General features: G+C 36.9%; 1 protein-coding gene across 2 annotated transcripts in view; it reads right to left on the bottom strand.

Annotated features, from left to right (window-relative positions):
• Positions 1–15,465, bottom strand: part of CRPPA (CDP-L-ribitol pyrophosphorylase A) — a 124,033-nt gene that overhangs the window by 101,545 nt on the left and 7,023 nt on the right. For both annotated transcript variants that reach the window (XM_075746074.1, XM_075746075.1), the window contains exon 2: positions 13,908–14,187. In XM_075746074.1, the coding sequence (XP_075602189.1) occupies positions 13,908–14,187 (280 nt within the window). The remainder of the gene's footprint in view (positions 1–13,907; positions 14,188–15,465) is intronic.

Here is a 15,465-nt window from a genome sequence, read left to right as displayed (position 1 = left end):
CACACACACAGGCTCCCTCAACCAGACGATGTGACATAAACCAAGGCTGAGTTTACCACCTCAGTGACACAAGAACTACAGTAGCTCCTAAGGCCACTTCCAGACTGGGTGAAAGGAAAATATTGGCCTGTGTATGCCCTGCATTGTTTTCACATGGCACAAGAGAGCTGAGTCCCTAACACAGGAAACCTTGCATCTGCAGTACTTCTGGTGACATTCTCTAGCTGGCATACACTGACACAGCTGCCAAACCCAAGCTGGCTTACACAGACCTCACTGCACGTGCTTCTGCTTCCAGTATTGCCTCATGGGTATCTTCATTCATGGTGTAAGCATCATATTTGGCATGTAAAAACAGCAGAATTGAGCTGTGAATTTGGTTCTCATATACAGGCCAAAGAGAGGCACAGTTTAAGACACATGGCTCGCTCTGCAGTATTTCCTTCTGGTTAGCACAAGAGCTCTTCCCTACTCAGCACAAAGCCTTTTCTGCATTCCACTCCTAGCAGTTATGCAATGAACTGAACAGGGAATTTAGGTACTTGAGACAGGGCTACACGTTACATTTTTTTAGTTCAGAAACTTAAACATTAGGGCACAGTAGGGCAAATAATACAATAAGGTACTACTGTATCTAAAGAGGCTTTTGCCCTTGATGACTGTCATACGTCTAATTCAGTTACAACACCAAATATTTTATTATTTGCAAGGAATTTCCATGTTGTTGCTACTGATGTATAACCAGAACAAAGAACTATTTCCATATTAGTAAAGAGCATATATACTGAGTCTCGGGTATTTGAATTTTATTTGTTCTAATTTGAGAAGCTTTGACTTGCTACTTAAGTCAGGAATGTACAGGTATTCGGCCCAGCTCTCAGTCAAGAAGTTCAAACATGAATTTAAAAAATGAATAAAACAAAGAAAATCTGTCCTCATTTAAAATTATAAGTACTTGTTAATGTCACTATAGTTTTACAGATTTTATTTTTTTTTACACTTTGAATTAGCCTACCATAAAATTTAAGTACTTTAAGTATGTTAATAACAAAAGGAGGACCAGAGAGAATATTGGCTCGTTACTCAACGAGAATGGTCACCTTACTAACGGGGACATAGATAAAGCAGAGACGTTTAATGCCGCCTTCTCCTCTTCAACACTAATGACAGTGTTGCCCCGAGTTGGAGGACCATGACTGCAGTAACAATAAACTCCCAGCTGACCCCGAAATTGTGCAGGACTTGCTGCTCCACCTGGATGCATACAAGTCCATGGGGCCAGATGGGATTCATCCCAGGGTGTTCAGAGAGCTGGCTGATGTCATCGTGAGACCTCTCTCTACTATTTTTCAACAGTCTTGGGAATCTGGAGAGGTCCCAGCTGATTGGAAGCTGGCAAATGTTGTTCCAATCTTCAAGAAGGGCAAGAAAGACAACCCTGGTAACTACAGGCCTCTCGGTCTCACTTCAGTGCCTGGTAAAATTATGGAGAAAATTATGCTGGGAGTTACTGAAAAACACCTGAAGGACAATGCAATCATTAGTCACAGCCAACACAGGTTCATGAAAGGAAGGGCCTAACAAACTTGCCCTAACTGGGCAATCACCAACCACATGAGGTTTAACAAGGGCCAGTGTTAGATTCTGCACCTGGGAAGGGGCAACCCTGGCTATACATACAGACTGGACGATCAGACACTGGAGACCAGCCATGCTGAAAGACACTTGGCGGTCTTCGTCAACAGCAAGTTGAACATGAGTCAACAGTGTGCCCAGGCTGCCAGGAAGGCCAACCGTATCCTGGGGTGCATCAAGCACGGCATTGCTAGCTGGTCTAGGGGAGTGATTGTCCCACTCTACACTGCGCTGGTGCGGCCTCGAGTACTGTATGCAGTTTTGGGTGCCACAGTACAAAAAGGACATAAAACTATTGGAGAGTGTCCAAAGGAGGGCAACAAAGATGGTGAAGAGTCTAGAGGGGAAGACGTATGAGGAGAGGCTGAAGTCCCTTGGTTTGTTCAGCCTGGAGAAGAGGAGACTGAGGGGAGACCTCATTGCAGCCCACAACTTCCTCACAAGGGGGAGCGAAGGGGCAGGCGCTGATCTCCTCCCTCTGGTGACCAGTGATAGAACCCAAGGGAATGGAATGAAGCTGCAACAGGGGAGGTTTAGGTTGGATATTAGGAAAAGTTTCTTCACTGAGAGGGTGGTCGGGCACTGGAACAGGTTCCCCAGGGAACTGGTCACAGCACCGAGCTTGACTGAGTTCAAGAAGCGTCTGGATAATGCTGTCAGTCATATGCTCTGATTTGGCTCGTCCTGTGTGGAGCCAGGAGCTGGACTCAATGATCCTTATGGGTCCCTTCCAACTCAGGACATTCTAGGATTCTATGAAAATACAAACCCTGGGAGTCTAAAGCAAGTGCCTGGGTCTTATACTAACATTCCCCTTACCCAGAGTACTCATCTTCAAATTTCTAGTCATTATGACCCAAATCTCAAGCAGATTTGCTTTCAAAAATCACACACAAAATGTACCATACACCCTTGCTGAATGTGAAGTGGGTAGTTAATAGATAGTTAAACTGAATTTCTTTAAGTGTCCACTTTACAGCCTTCAAGCCACTCCAAAGACAGTCAAGCACTAGTTTTGGTGAACCTGGCATGTCCAGGAAATGCATACACTTCTTTCCCCTGTTTTTTGCATATTTTGTTAAATAAATTAGTTAAAGTATCAAAATATCTCTGGGCAAGCTCTTAAAATATTCTTTCATAGCATAACAGACATTGAAACAAATACTGCTGACTGGTTAGTTTTCTTCTGCAGACAAAATATTGGAACAAAAAAAAATTTTTAATCTATCATTTCCTTAAAACAACCCTAAAATGTCCTGAGAACACAGAATTCCATCAGCTTCAGTAGATGTGACAGACTGGTATCTCTCAGAAGCAAGCTCATCCATCCATCTGCTGAAAACTGAACCAGCTTCTAGATGCTTTTAGAAACAACAGGTGTCTTTTATAACCCATTTTAAACAGCACAAATAAAAAACATTTACAAACAGGTTCTCAGTTTTGCATTCAGTTTTCTGCACAACTGCATCGAGCATAGTATACCCTCAAGATTTAAAGATTTGATAGTGACTGGAAAAAAGGTAGGGAATGAAGTGCATCATGCAGGTCAGTATAATAGGCTATCACAAGTATTTTTAATAGATTCAAGGTGTACTAATCCACCTTTCCACTAAACAGTAATGCTGTATCGTTCTCATTTTATCATACTTTTATTCTGACAATAAATTGTTTAGATGCATTTATTCAGTGAATACATAACCAGGGTGTGCTTTAAGATCAGACAACACAGTTCAAGGACAGTAAGATCCAATTATTACAAAATGAAATATGAATGTTTAGGCCACAGAAGCCTACACACAACATAGCAACCTGGCTAACACAATGCAGTATAGCTTCTTTTTACTAAATATTGATAAAAACTTAAAATCCTCATTTTATTTAAAAAACCCCAACAAAACCAGAACCCATTAAAATGTCAAAAAGAATTAGTGGGGGGTGATAGCGCTTACATCACAAGCAAGAAATTATCCAGGTGACAAATACCCCCAACACACAGTGCATTATTCAGCTGAGACCAACACTCTACATCTAGAAAACAACTTACAAGAACAAGTCGTCAAAGAGCCAGAAGCTCCAAAAGAGCATAAAAGCCAACAACACCTGCAGCACTGATCTGGTCATTTTTGGTAACCAGAGCTGAAACGAAGCAATGCTAAATAGCTGCAAAGCTCAACAAGTTGAATGATATGGACTAGGAGGAGAAAAAAAATTGCAGTGGCACAAAATCCTTACAAAAAATACCACAATTACAATTCCATTTGTTTTACAACAGTGTGGTAACAAGCTCAGACAACCACAGATCCTGCAGGCTGGCATACTGAAAAAAAAAAAAAAAAGTATGCTATGTCTTTGGCATGCCCCTGACCCTAGTAGGCCCCTAGTACTAACACAGACCCACAAAGTTCACTTACAGGGCCAATTTGCAACCCTGAACTTCAAGTGAGTGGGAATCACAGCCTAAAACTTTACAGAGCCTGGTCCTAAATGAGCAGTCTCTGCCAACCCTCTACCATAACTCCCTTCTACTTTTTAATTACACTAACAATAGTTTTCTTCTCCATTCATAACCTCTATCTCCCCTGAAATTCATTTTCCCTATGCTTTCTACCTTTTCGGCTCTCTAGTAGCATTAAGTAAACGTACACTTTACGTTTCTATCATCCTAACTGCATTAGATTCAATGTCTTAAAGTTACTTAGGAATAGGCCTGATGTCAAACACATACAAGCATAGCTTATGAGTGCTATCTTTAAAAGAATGTCCTTATTCTCATGTTTTTACATATTCTCCTCAATATTCGTATTATTAATTTTAATTCTTTAATCAGAGTTGTTTTCAACTCTGACAAGTAAAACAGTACTGAACCAAGACTCGCAAATGATTTAGGCACCCTGCCTTAGAGAAAATAAACTTGCCTTGCCTATATACCCTGGAAATAGAAGTATATTAGAAATGCATTTTCATCATTTCAAAGCAGTTGACTACTTTGAAACTGTATGCTGGAGATTGTGGAGCTAGTCACACTTAGCAGGACAAATATGTCCATCTTGGAACTCCATTAAAGTGAATTTTGTAGAGGTAAATTTGGTAAATATACAAACAATTTTATCTTGCTTTTCCATGAAGACAAGGATTGCATTAGGACACTGTTTAACTACATAACAATTATAATCAACGTTAATTTAGACAAGCTAGGTATCTAACAGTTTACAAATATGTCCTGGAATGTTTTTTATTAGGTGAAAGATTATTTATATGTTACCAAACACTACCATCTCCTAAGGATTTCAGTCTAAATTAGGTCTGGCTATGAACCAGCGAAGGAAGCTCAGAGTAACTATGATTAATTTCTTCTCATTTTAACTGTTTCCACATGTTACTACAGGGAAAGTATTCTTTTACACAGATCAAACTACTTGCCATGAAGGGCATTCACAGCCATCTACAGTACGAAAAAACATAGAAACAAACACAATATCTGTGATGCATGAAACATGTAGAAACATGCATTTCTATTCAGACATCTGCACTCAAGCTAATTGTATCTATAGTAATCAACATGCTTCAGCCATGCTCAGTAATTACCAATGAAGTTAGAAGAACTGTCTCTACTGAAAGATTTCTTATTTCAAATTTATCAAATAGAATCTTCAAAGCAAAATTCAAAACCTCAATTATAAGATTAAAATATTTCACATATTTAACAGGATGTTCATTTCAAATCTTTTATATTCTAAATCTGAAGGGGAGAATATCTGACAAAACAAAAGTCATATAACTATCTTTGTAAAGTAAAGCAACTAGAGAATTTCTTCCAATGCACATTCAAGGTATCGCATTGAAACAGCACATCTTTTTTTCTTACACTTCTTTTTTCCTTTTCCTTTTCTGCATTTTGTATCCAGCTGCTGTCTAGGTCTGCAGTTTATCTTCTCTATAACCAAAAGTTGTAATCTATGAGAAGTTTTATGACTCCACTGTAGAGATGGAAGACTTGGAGTATTTTCCTCCTCCAGCCTACAGAAATCCTGGCAAATCAATTCTGTTGGGATGAAAAAGACTGGGGTATATACAAAGTAACAACACAAACTATAAGCTAACACTCCTATATAGAAGTACAGGTGATAACTACAACTTGGCTGTATGTGCAAAGTTTCCTAACTTAGGTGTGAAGACACGGGCAAGCCCAAACTAGCCAAACTTTCAAACTGAACTGATTCAAGCCTGCATATAGTCCACAGAGTTCATAACCTCATTCTGCACCCAGAACCCACCTGCTTGCTGTACAGCAAGGCAAGGCACCAATAGGCTGCATGGGTTCAACTCAAACCTGTCACCATCTGCCCCCATAACTCCTCCTGTTAATGTCATGTCCAAAAGATCCCCCCAAACCAATACCTCAGCTGCACACTTCTCGCAGGACCAGCTATGGCATGCAGTCAGGACAACAGGACAACCAGGATGACTCAGTAAAGAACAGCAGACCACAATAAAGGTAGAGATACTCTCGTTATAATGCAGTAACACAACTTGAGTCCGGGGCATATCACACTTTCACCCACACTCACACCCAAACTCTACCATGTAGCATAGGCATAATTTGTGTGGCAGTGCTGTGGTGGGGACAGGATTCCTTCTACCTATTTCTTCTACTGACAAATACAATCTGCAACCTGAGCTGTATATCCATTAGAGATTAAGGCTGAAGAAAAAAAGGTTACCTTCTATCAGGTATTTTCTTTTTTTTTTTTCAAACAACAAGAATAATTCTTAAATTATCTTATTTTGAATTTTCTTGGGAAAAAATAATCAAAATTCATATTCATTATGGGCACACATCTTTGATTCTCATTAGTGAGATACCCACTAAAATTTCTTCTACGTAGGCAGTATCACCAACCAGTCCAATTCCAGCTATCTTGACATATTTGTGCTGGCAGCTTTTAATTGCCCAAGGACAGCACTGGCTGAAATGTTAAACAAGGCTGGTGTAACACATATTAAACCTAATCATCAGCCAGACAAAAAGAAGGTTAATTAGAACAGATGTAAGGAGTTTTGAACACTATGAAAAAAAGCTTGCATGCTAAACTTCACCTGATTTCCTTAAAGTCTGTTTACCCAGCTGGCTAGGAGCAACAGTCGAACTTACTAAAATCAGGCACATGTTAATCTTAAACCAACACCAGGAAGGAAGAAGTTATAATTGTGTTTATTCCTAGCTGCAAAAGAGGGGATGTTTAATCAGAAATTTAATATATACTTTGATCCAATGTTAATGAGCTGACACTATGTTGTACATTGAACAGACTTCAAAGACACAGGATGCCTTAAACAAATGTAATGTATATTTATGACACTGTTTAGGAAAAAGAAAACATTTCTTCTAATGAGGTCACCTTTATCAGAACATACTATCTGAGTAACTGGGGATAGTACATGTACATCAAGACATGTCAGAGTCCCAATTAGTTATAGCAAACTAAAGATTACTGATAACAGAAACTGTTGCTCAAAAATTAAGACTGCAAATGTTCTTTTTTACTTACATAATTACTGTTCTTTTGTATTTAAACCATTTCCCTCTAGAGTGTCAATAAATATCGTTTTGATCTAATTGACAACATGCTAAACTCTAAATGTTATTCTGTGGAAAAAGTAAGATTTCTCAAAGGAAATCAAAAAGATTCCCCTCAAAAAGATAGGATGATAAGAATATGCAGATGAATATATATACACATATATGAAAATATATATATATATGAGGTGGAGGAAGAAAGCAGAACTAGGCATATCACAGGCTGCAATTTTTCAACACACAGCACTGAAAACAAGCTCAAGAACATACTGAAAGTGGAAAAGAAGCAAAACCAAGAACATACACATGCACTAAGAAAAAGAGTACTACTGCAAACAATGATACAACTAATTTATGTGAACATTTGATTTCATATTAAAATTGGATTTTTTTTAGAAAGCAGATAGAAAATAAGTCTTAAGAATGTCATTTACGTTGCTCTTGTATCATGAATTACTGCCATAAATCTGATGAACTATTTTTAATACAATAAAGAATAAAATTACAATAGTTAGCAGGATTAAACCAGTATATACATTTTTAATTGTGTCATACAGATTATATAGCATTTATTCTAGGGCACTCCTTATCTGTGCATTCCATGTGAGAAATTCAAGAATGGTTAAAGAAATTCATGTTTTCCATAAATACAATAGCCCTGTATAATCAATAAAATACATTTTATCATATTATTAGCCAAATAAGGTCTTCTTACCTCAGTCAACATATTCACCTAATTTTTGTCACAGTGCAATAACTAGTGATGTTTAATCACATATTCTCATTTACTAAGGTTTAGTTTTCTTCTTGATTTTAAGTACTTCGAAGTTTGTATAAAGTATGCATAACGCTACTAAAGATCCATACTAAGTGTATGATCCAGACCACACATAGCAACCCCCGCCTAAAGAGCAGCACACGCTGGTACAGTGCTTCAAGACTTTCTTATGACGTATTTAATCTTTTCAGTTGTCAGCAATAGCTGTATATTATACACAATTATGATGGATTCTATAACATGTAAAATTCAGTCTAAGCAATTTAAACATTCCAAAGCACATCATGTGGCCAGTATGCCACCAATAGTTTTCAGTATTTTTAGAAATATTTAAAAGTATACTTCCAGCTTTAAACTTTGGCATTCATTCAACATAAGATGACAAAGATGAGCTACCAGCACTTTCTTGTTCTAACTAGTGCTATACTGCAAATCTAGGTGGTAAAAATTAAAAAGAATATTTGCTACAAAAAATAATGAATCACAAAAAAATATTTTTTCCTCTAAAATAAACAAGAATATTTATTTTACTTTGACTGCACAGTCAAAGTAAAACGCACCTTGCATTAACAAGTAAGGAAACAGCTTACAGCCAGCAAGCCATCTTTCATATCCTAATTACTGATTTACTTTGCAAAAAGCTATCAGTGAGAGTGAACTGTCCACAAAGGATTTTGTATATTAGACTAAGTCAGTATAAAGAGGAGTTAACATCTTTATTCAGTGAAGTAGAAATCTTGAAGTTACTGCCACAAGAGTTACAGTTAAGAAGCTATATTTTACCTCCAGAAAGTCTACATCACTACAAAATCAACAATATCATGATGTGAAGGCTACTGATCCATTGTATATCATTAAACACATGATTTGCATCATATTATGAAGAAAGAAGAAAAAAAAATCTTGAGGTGTTGTAGGAGGACTCTTGCACAATTCAATCAACCAAATGCAAAAGTGCAATGTTTAATTAATAACCCTTACCCACACATGCAGTCCTGAGCAACCAAAACCACAGGCACTATAGTTTGTGGTCATGCAGTTCCCCAGGCAACCCTGCACCTGTTTATCAAATGTCTCTGCCTTATAAATTTGTTCAGCTGCTTCTCTCAGCACTGTTTGTGTCCTCTCCTTGCAGGAAACCTTGCAGCCAAGCTTCTTACAGCCCATTAGGTTCAAAATTTCAAGTTGCTTCTTTACACATGTTTCATCTAAGACCTTCTCTGTTATCAAGGGCCTTGTAAAAATGGATCATTATACCTCACCATGCACATTTGGCTCAAATAGCGAGTCTAATACATGCATGTATAAATTTGATAGCTCATGAATTCTCTCCTACATGCTCCAGTGCTCCTCAAGGCAGTTTTCGTTCTATCTGTACCACAGCCCACTTCTTAGAAATAGGAGTATAAGCAAAGAACCAGTCCAGCAAACTATTACAGCATATGAAAGAGGCCAAGTTGGCTTTCAGAAGGTTCACCTGACCTGCAGGGCTGTGTGTCCTTGCCACAACCACCCAGATCACAAACCCAGCCAAAACACAGCTGGGGACATTTCTGGATGAAAACTCAGATTTGTTTTCAGTGCAATATTTGGTGAAAAAGGGAAAAACTCAGGGAGGTATGCATGGCTAATCCTTAGCCAGAGATATGGCTAAGAATCTCTTCCAGACCTTGCCATGTAAAAGTGGCTGGAATGATCCAAGGCTTTTAGTCAGTTCCTTACACATGCTGGACAAGCTAAGATTTCCCTTATTTTAAGGAACTATTCTTTACTCCTTTGATCTGCTGCAGGAAGAAGAAATTTGAGTTGCTAAATAGACACATCTTTGCTAAAGGCTGCTTCATTTTCCAAAGTCATACTGTTTTCTAAAATGAAGCATACAGATTTTAATTAGCTTCCAGTCAACAGTAGTGTCATATACGCAGTTTTGCTAGATTTAAAGGAGGTACATTTTATAGATGTTACATAAAAATGACCTCAGCAACCATTTAAGTACAGGAAGCTATACTCAAAATTTATTTCCAGGATAATCTAATCCTACTTTAAAAAAAAAAGGCTAGGTAAAAATTACTGTATGTGTAGACTTCCAGAAGCTAAAAAATGTGGGATTAAGTCACCTTGTTAAAAAGGATTAAATATTAGCTGCATTAGGCACAGTTGGGTCTATTAGTACAACACAGAAATGCTGCAAAGAAAGGAAATTATAATTTAAGTTTCTGTCTATGATTTACATATTTCAGTTGGTTGAGTTGCATCCTTCCTAATGAATGTAATGAATCATCTAAATCACTTAAATTGAGACTGGGAAATGACAGAGTTGTTTCTCCCCTTATCAGTGTTTTCCCACCACCAAACACTACATCTTGTTAGGACAAAGACTTCAAGTATTTGCTAACAATGTATTAGCTCTCCATTCAACACAGAAAACAACAACTTGGCTGAGAAGGTTGTAACTTTCTATGGGACCAATAACACCATAAGCTATGGAAACGTCAGTATGTTTCTGATAGTTATCCATTACTACAGAGTTGAAAAAGGAATAATGTATTATACAACTATTTTCTATGGATTTTTATATTGACATAAGTCAGAGTCTCCTAAACTACAGAACTCGTTCCATCAGCGGAATAAAAATCATGTCAAGATGGTAGTATGCCATCAATTCTTGATTCTGCTTTTGCAAAAAAGTATCTGACAGGAGAGCAGGAGCCCCCCAAAGTATCCAGCATACAATGAAAGCAGAACCTCTGAAAACAGGCACGGGATGACTTCAGATGACCCAGTGTATAAATATGAATCAAAAAGGTCTGTTACTGATGCAGCCTTTACAGTTGGCTAAAATCAGTCTTTGAGTGTTACAAAGAAGACAAAGATCATGTGTAAAATATTCCGTACATGCTGAAAACAGAGGAGATAATAAGAAAACATAAAATTATAATTGCTTCCAAGAGAAAAAGAACAAAGAAAGGACAGAGCGAGTAGAACTGCTCCAGCATTGCTCTCCTCATTCAAGTATACCACACTAGATCAGCCTATTTATCCACCTAAGTCCTTCTTCACCATCAGTGGAGAAAGAAAGGTGGTTTTTTTTGGTTTTCCACCCACCATATTTTGCTAATGCAACTCAACAATCGTACATAAAGCATTTTATTTTGCTATCTAACACTATCTAACTGGGTGAAAGAACAGCGTGTGTACGGGTGCATGTTTTCTGCTCCAGCCTTATGATACAGTAAGACTGATAACCGCAGCACTGAGTCTGAGTAAAATCAGAACAGACTGAGCATAATGTGTAGTGTTTTCTGTCTGGGGGTATTATTTTGACTGATTGCATATGCGAATAAGAGTCCATGAGACTTAGTAGCACTATACATCTGTATCAGCATGTATGCTTTGTTCAGATCCTTGCTAAAGCTGAGAATAAAGCAATGATGTTAGCTTCCAGAAACCAGCTTTTAAGAATGCCGTTTTGATTCAGTCCTGTCAAATACATAAACTATACTTTCAAATCCAGTTTACATTAACTACAAAAAGAGAAAGAGTCTTTGACTGCATCTGCCTTTTTTTAACTCTCAACAGCAGAACTGACAAGTTCCTCCCCACCTTCCTGATTTTTTTTCTTGTAAGCATTTTTCTTTTTAGTTTTGTTTAAAATGCAATGTTGGCAATGAGACATTGCTAGAGGCTTTGGACTGATGCCTTCTGAAGCTTCCACTTTTCCCAACTCAACTTTTACTAGCAATAAAGAATTTGTCTCTAGAAACATGTAATTTTAATTACAAAATTACCCCAAAAACATAAATGGAATTTAATTGGTTACAAAGTAATATTTTCACATAATCAAGGGATTGTTTGGGGGATTTAAGGCATAATTTATTAGTTCTGGATAAGGTGCACATTTTGATTCCTACAGGCAAATAACAAACTGATTAGTAAGTGTAATAAAGCAGTTTATTTGTCTGACAACTGGCAGCTAGAACTGCACTAACTTACTTGATCAATTGCCATTTTAAAGAACATTAAAGCTTCTCATAATTATGCTATCTATATGGTATGCAGATGAACAACAATACAGCATTACCCCTATTACACTAGTGATTTAATATGATATTTCTGCCAAGTTTTGTACCTTTCTACATAATGCAAAAGGAAGTAATTACTTTTTGTACTGAAAGATTGAGGAATTGACCCCCTTTTAGATATGCAAAGAATTTGACTATAGGAAGAACTAAAGATGATAGCTTCTCTTGATAATTTTTTTTCTGATATTCAAAGCCATGCACATCAGTTTTGAGAAGCAGTCTTAGCTTTCCAGTCATTTAGTTCTTCAGAATTCTGTAGTTTTCAAGTGAAGATCGTCACCTCTCTCTGGCAAGAAGCTTTTCCAATTTGTTACATAAAGTGAAGTTCTTCTCATGTTCTTAAATCAATTACTTTGTCAGGTTACATCAATAGCTAACAGCTTTTGGAATCCAGTTCTCTGATGGCCTAGCCTCACTGAATTCAGTGGATCTAAGCCAACACAGGAAGCTACCACAGAGCCAATGAACACCACACACATTTCAAACAGACATTATACAATGGAAAAGACTATGACAAATGTACAAGATCACCTTTTTGAGATCAAATGATACTTCAGTGATGTAGGTAAAGAAATATTTTATCAGTCAGAAGTTCAGATGAACTAGAGTACACTGCCTTGAGAAGGTCAGTGGAGACTGCCTTGGTTCCCTGCTGTTTTACTGAAAATGTCTTGCACCCAATTAAAAAGAAAACCAGGAGAAAAAAAACTACATTAAAAATCACACAAGTTTCAAGAAAAAGTTAACAAGTTAAAAAAAACTTAAAGACAAAGGAGATATGATATACCATAACATGCAGAGACACCTAAACACAAACACATTCGGAACAGTTATTCTCATTTCAACCCAGCATCAGTACAATTCTTCTACTACTCTCAAAGAATCTCATTTAAAACAGATTCACAAAGGGGATCTATTTTAAAGTCTTTGGCAGAGAACCAATTCTGGAAAGCTATTTTGTGCTATATGAGAAAGGTCAAAGACCTTGTTAAAATTCTAATGGAATTTAAGTTTTAATGACTGGAAACTTATGTTCTGTATCACTGAAAACTATAGAGCAGAGTTTCTATTTTATTGCCATTTCTCATTAAGCCAATCTACAAAAGTACAGGCCTACTAGTAAGAAGCTCAATATATTTAGATTTCTAACAATGTTCTGAGAGATCTTACATAATTCAATTTTCATAATAAATATTTTAACAAGTCATATATTTCCTTTCTATACTATGAGCTTTCAAAAAAAAAAAAAAAGGTGGAGGAGTGCTAAGGAAATACCACAATTCATTCTTTGGACTCTACTCCACTGTCAAAGTTGCAAATCATTTGTCAATTAGCTTATCTTTTACCTCATTTCCTGAAAAAAAAGACAAGCAGTGGTAGATTTTTGTAGCTTTCTAATACTCAAACAATCTGCTGTCGCTAATGGCTTCTACCTCACATCATCTCCTTGAAGTAGGGAAGCATCCTACTATCTTATTAATGGAGAACTGAAATGCAAGGTGAAGATAGGAAATTGCACAAACAAGCCTGTAGGTAAGTCGTGATTTCTTACATCTCTATCTTAACCAGTTTATCTTCTAGTTCCTCTTGTTGCTAGTGCATGCTTTTAACAGCTGTATTATTATTCCCTGTAGCAAATAACACCTGCGGCATTTAAAAATGTCTCCCTCCTCCATCTCGCCTCTCTACATAACAGGGATTCTGAATCTGTTCTACTTAAAAATCAACATTATACATTAATACAATTGCTAGAAAAATTCTTATTGATCAGTCGTGATTTTATACTGTATGGTATAAAGAACATTGCAGAGTTGCATTGCTGTATAGTACATACCCCATGTTCTTTAGCAGCCATAACCACTTTTGAAAGAATATCTTCTTCAACAAATGGCCTTACAGCATCATGGATAATCACTACTTCTGGTTTCTGAAGCAGATGGTTGGAAAATTCATTCTCTGCAAATACTTTCAGTCCATTGAATATTGACCGGTGACGAGTTACTCCACCTTCTACTATCATAACTCTTTTGTGGCCATATTTTTCAATGATAGACTTCATTGTTCCGATATTTTCGGAAGAGACCACCACAATAATGTCAGAAATCCAACTTATCCTAGAAGAAACAGCACAAAGACAGAGAAAGTAGACATGAATGACTAAATAAAAGGACAGAAATCTCCAGGAATCAAAGAAATTCATATCAAAAGAAATTTAAGATGGCTAAATAAAGCCTCTCTCAATATACTTAGGTACATTTTTATGTGTGTGTATTAGCACTCCACCCCTAAAGGAAGAGCTACATGAGAGGATCTCTACTGATACATGGGTGTCATCCTGGAATTCTGGAGAGTTGCTTCCAACAACTAGTTTACAGAGGGGAGGGGAAAAAAAAAAAGAAAAAGCACCTTCTGATAACCCTTCAAAAAGCTTTCAAACACATTTCTTACTCCAGCCTCATTCCTAGCTTCAAACGTAACTTCTAAATCAATCAGCTACAGTCTGTTATTTTGGCTTTCTCTAAATTCATTCTCAAATAAATTGGTAGTGGGATGTGGAATACACCATGTTCTACTGTGCAGTAGACTGTATATGAGTGAATAAGACTATCAAGAAAAACTCTGAAACAAAGATCACTATCAAGACAGGCATGAGCAGTAATTGACACATTGCTAATGAATCCAAACTGTGACACTTGAATACTGACAGGAAACATTATACTGGTAGTTTGCAAAAAAAAAAATTATATATATATACACACACACACATATAAAGGTTTCTGCTCTGGGAAGCTAGCAAAATGTAAAAGCATAGCTATGCTAGGTAAAGTTACCATAATATGAAAAGCATATTTTTAGAAAACTTCAAGCTTCTACTGTTGGTATCAGGCTAGCTCTACATTTGAGGGTGGGTCAATCTTGTGACCCACAACTCACAATACTAAAGCCAGCCATAACTGAAGTTAGGCTGAAGTCATATTTGTGTCAAAGGACCTAGGAATACAAATTATAGTCACATGTGGCATACTGTACTTCAAAATAACGGAAATACAATAATTCAAAATCCAGCTGTCTTATTTCCGAAATGTTACGTAGAGTGCATAAAAAAGGATTTAAAATTGTTGTATTTCCTTTCCGTGTCTCCACAGATGAAAGAAGGGAATTTTAGCATGACAGACAAGAAACTCATCAGATCAGCAATGATTACAAAAGCCATTTACTATAGTAAAATTACTCATGTGTAGCCTACCCATCCAACTAGGAAGGGAGACAAGTATGGTAGATTCTCTCAACTAAAACTACTAAAGCTACTGAAAATAATTTTGCAGACAGAAGACAAAGGTACTAAATACTTCTAGTTAGAAAAATAACAAATTTACAGTTCAGAAATATAC

This window comes from Balearica regulorum, chromosome 2 (assembly GCF_011004875.1).
Source record: "Balearica regulorum gibbericeps isolate bBalReg1 chromosome 2, bBalReg1.pri, whole genome shotgun sequence".
Taxonomy (NCBI): domain Eukaryota; kingdom Metazoa; phylum Chordata; class Aves; order Gruiformes; family Gruidae; genus Balearica; species Balearica regulorum.
The sequence above is the reverse complement of the archived record's forward strand: the minus strand, read 5'-3'. Positions and strand labels throughout refer to the sequence as shown.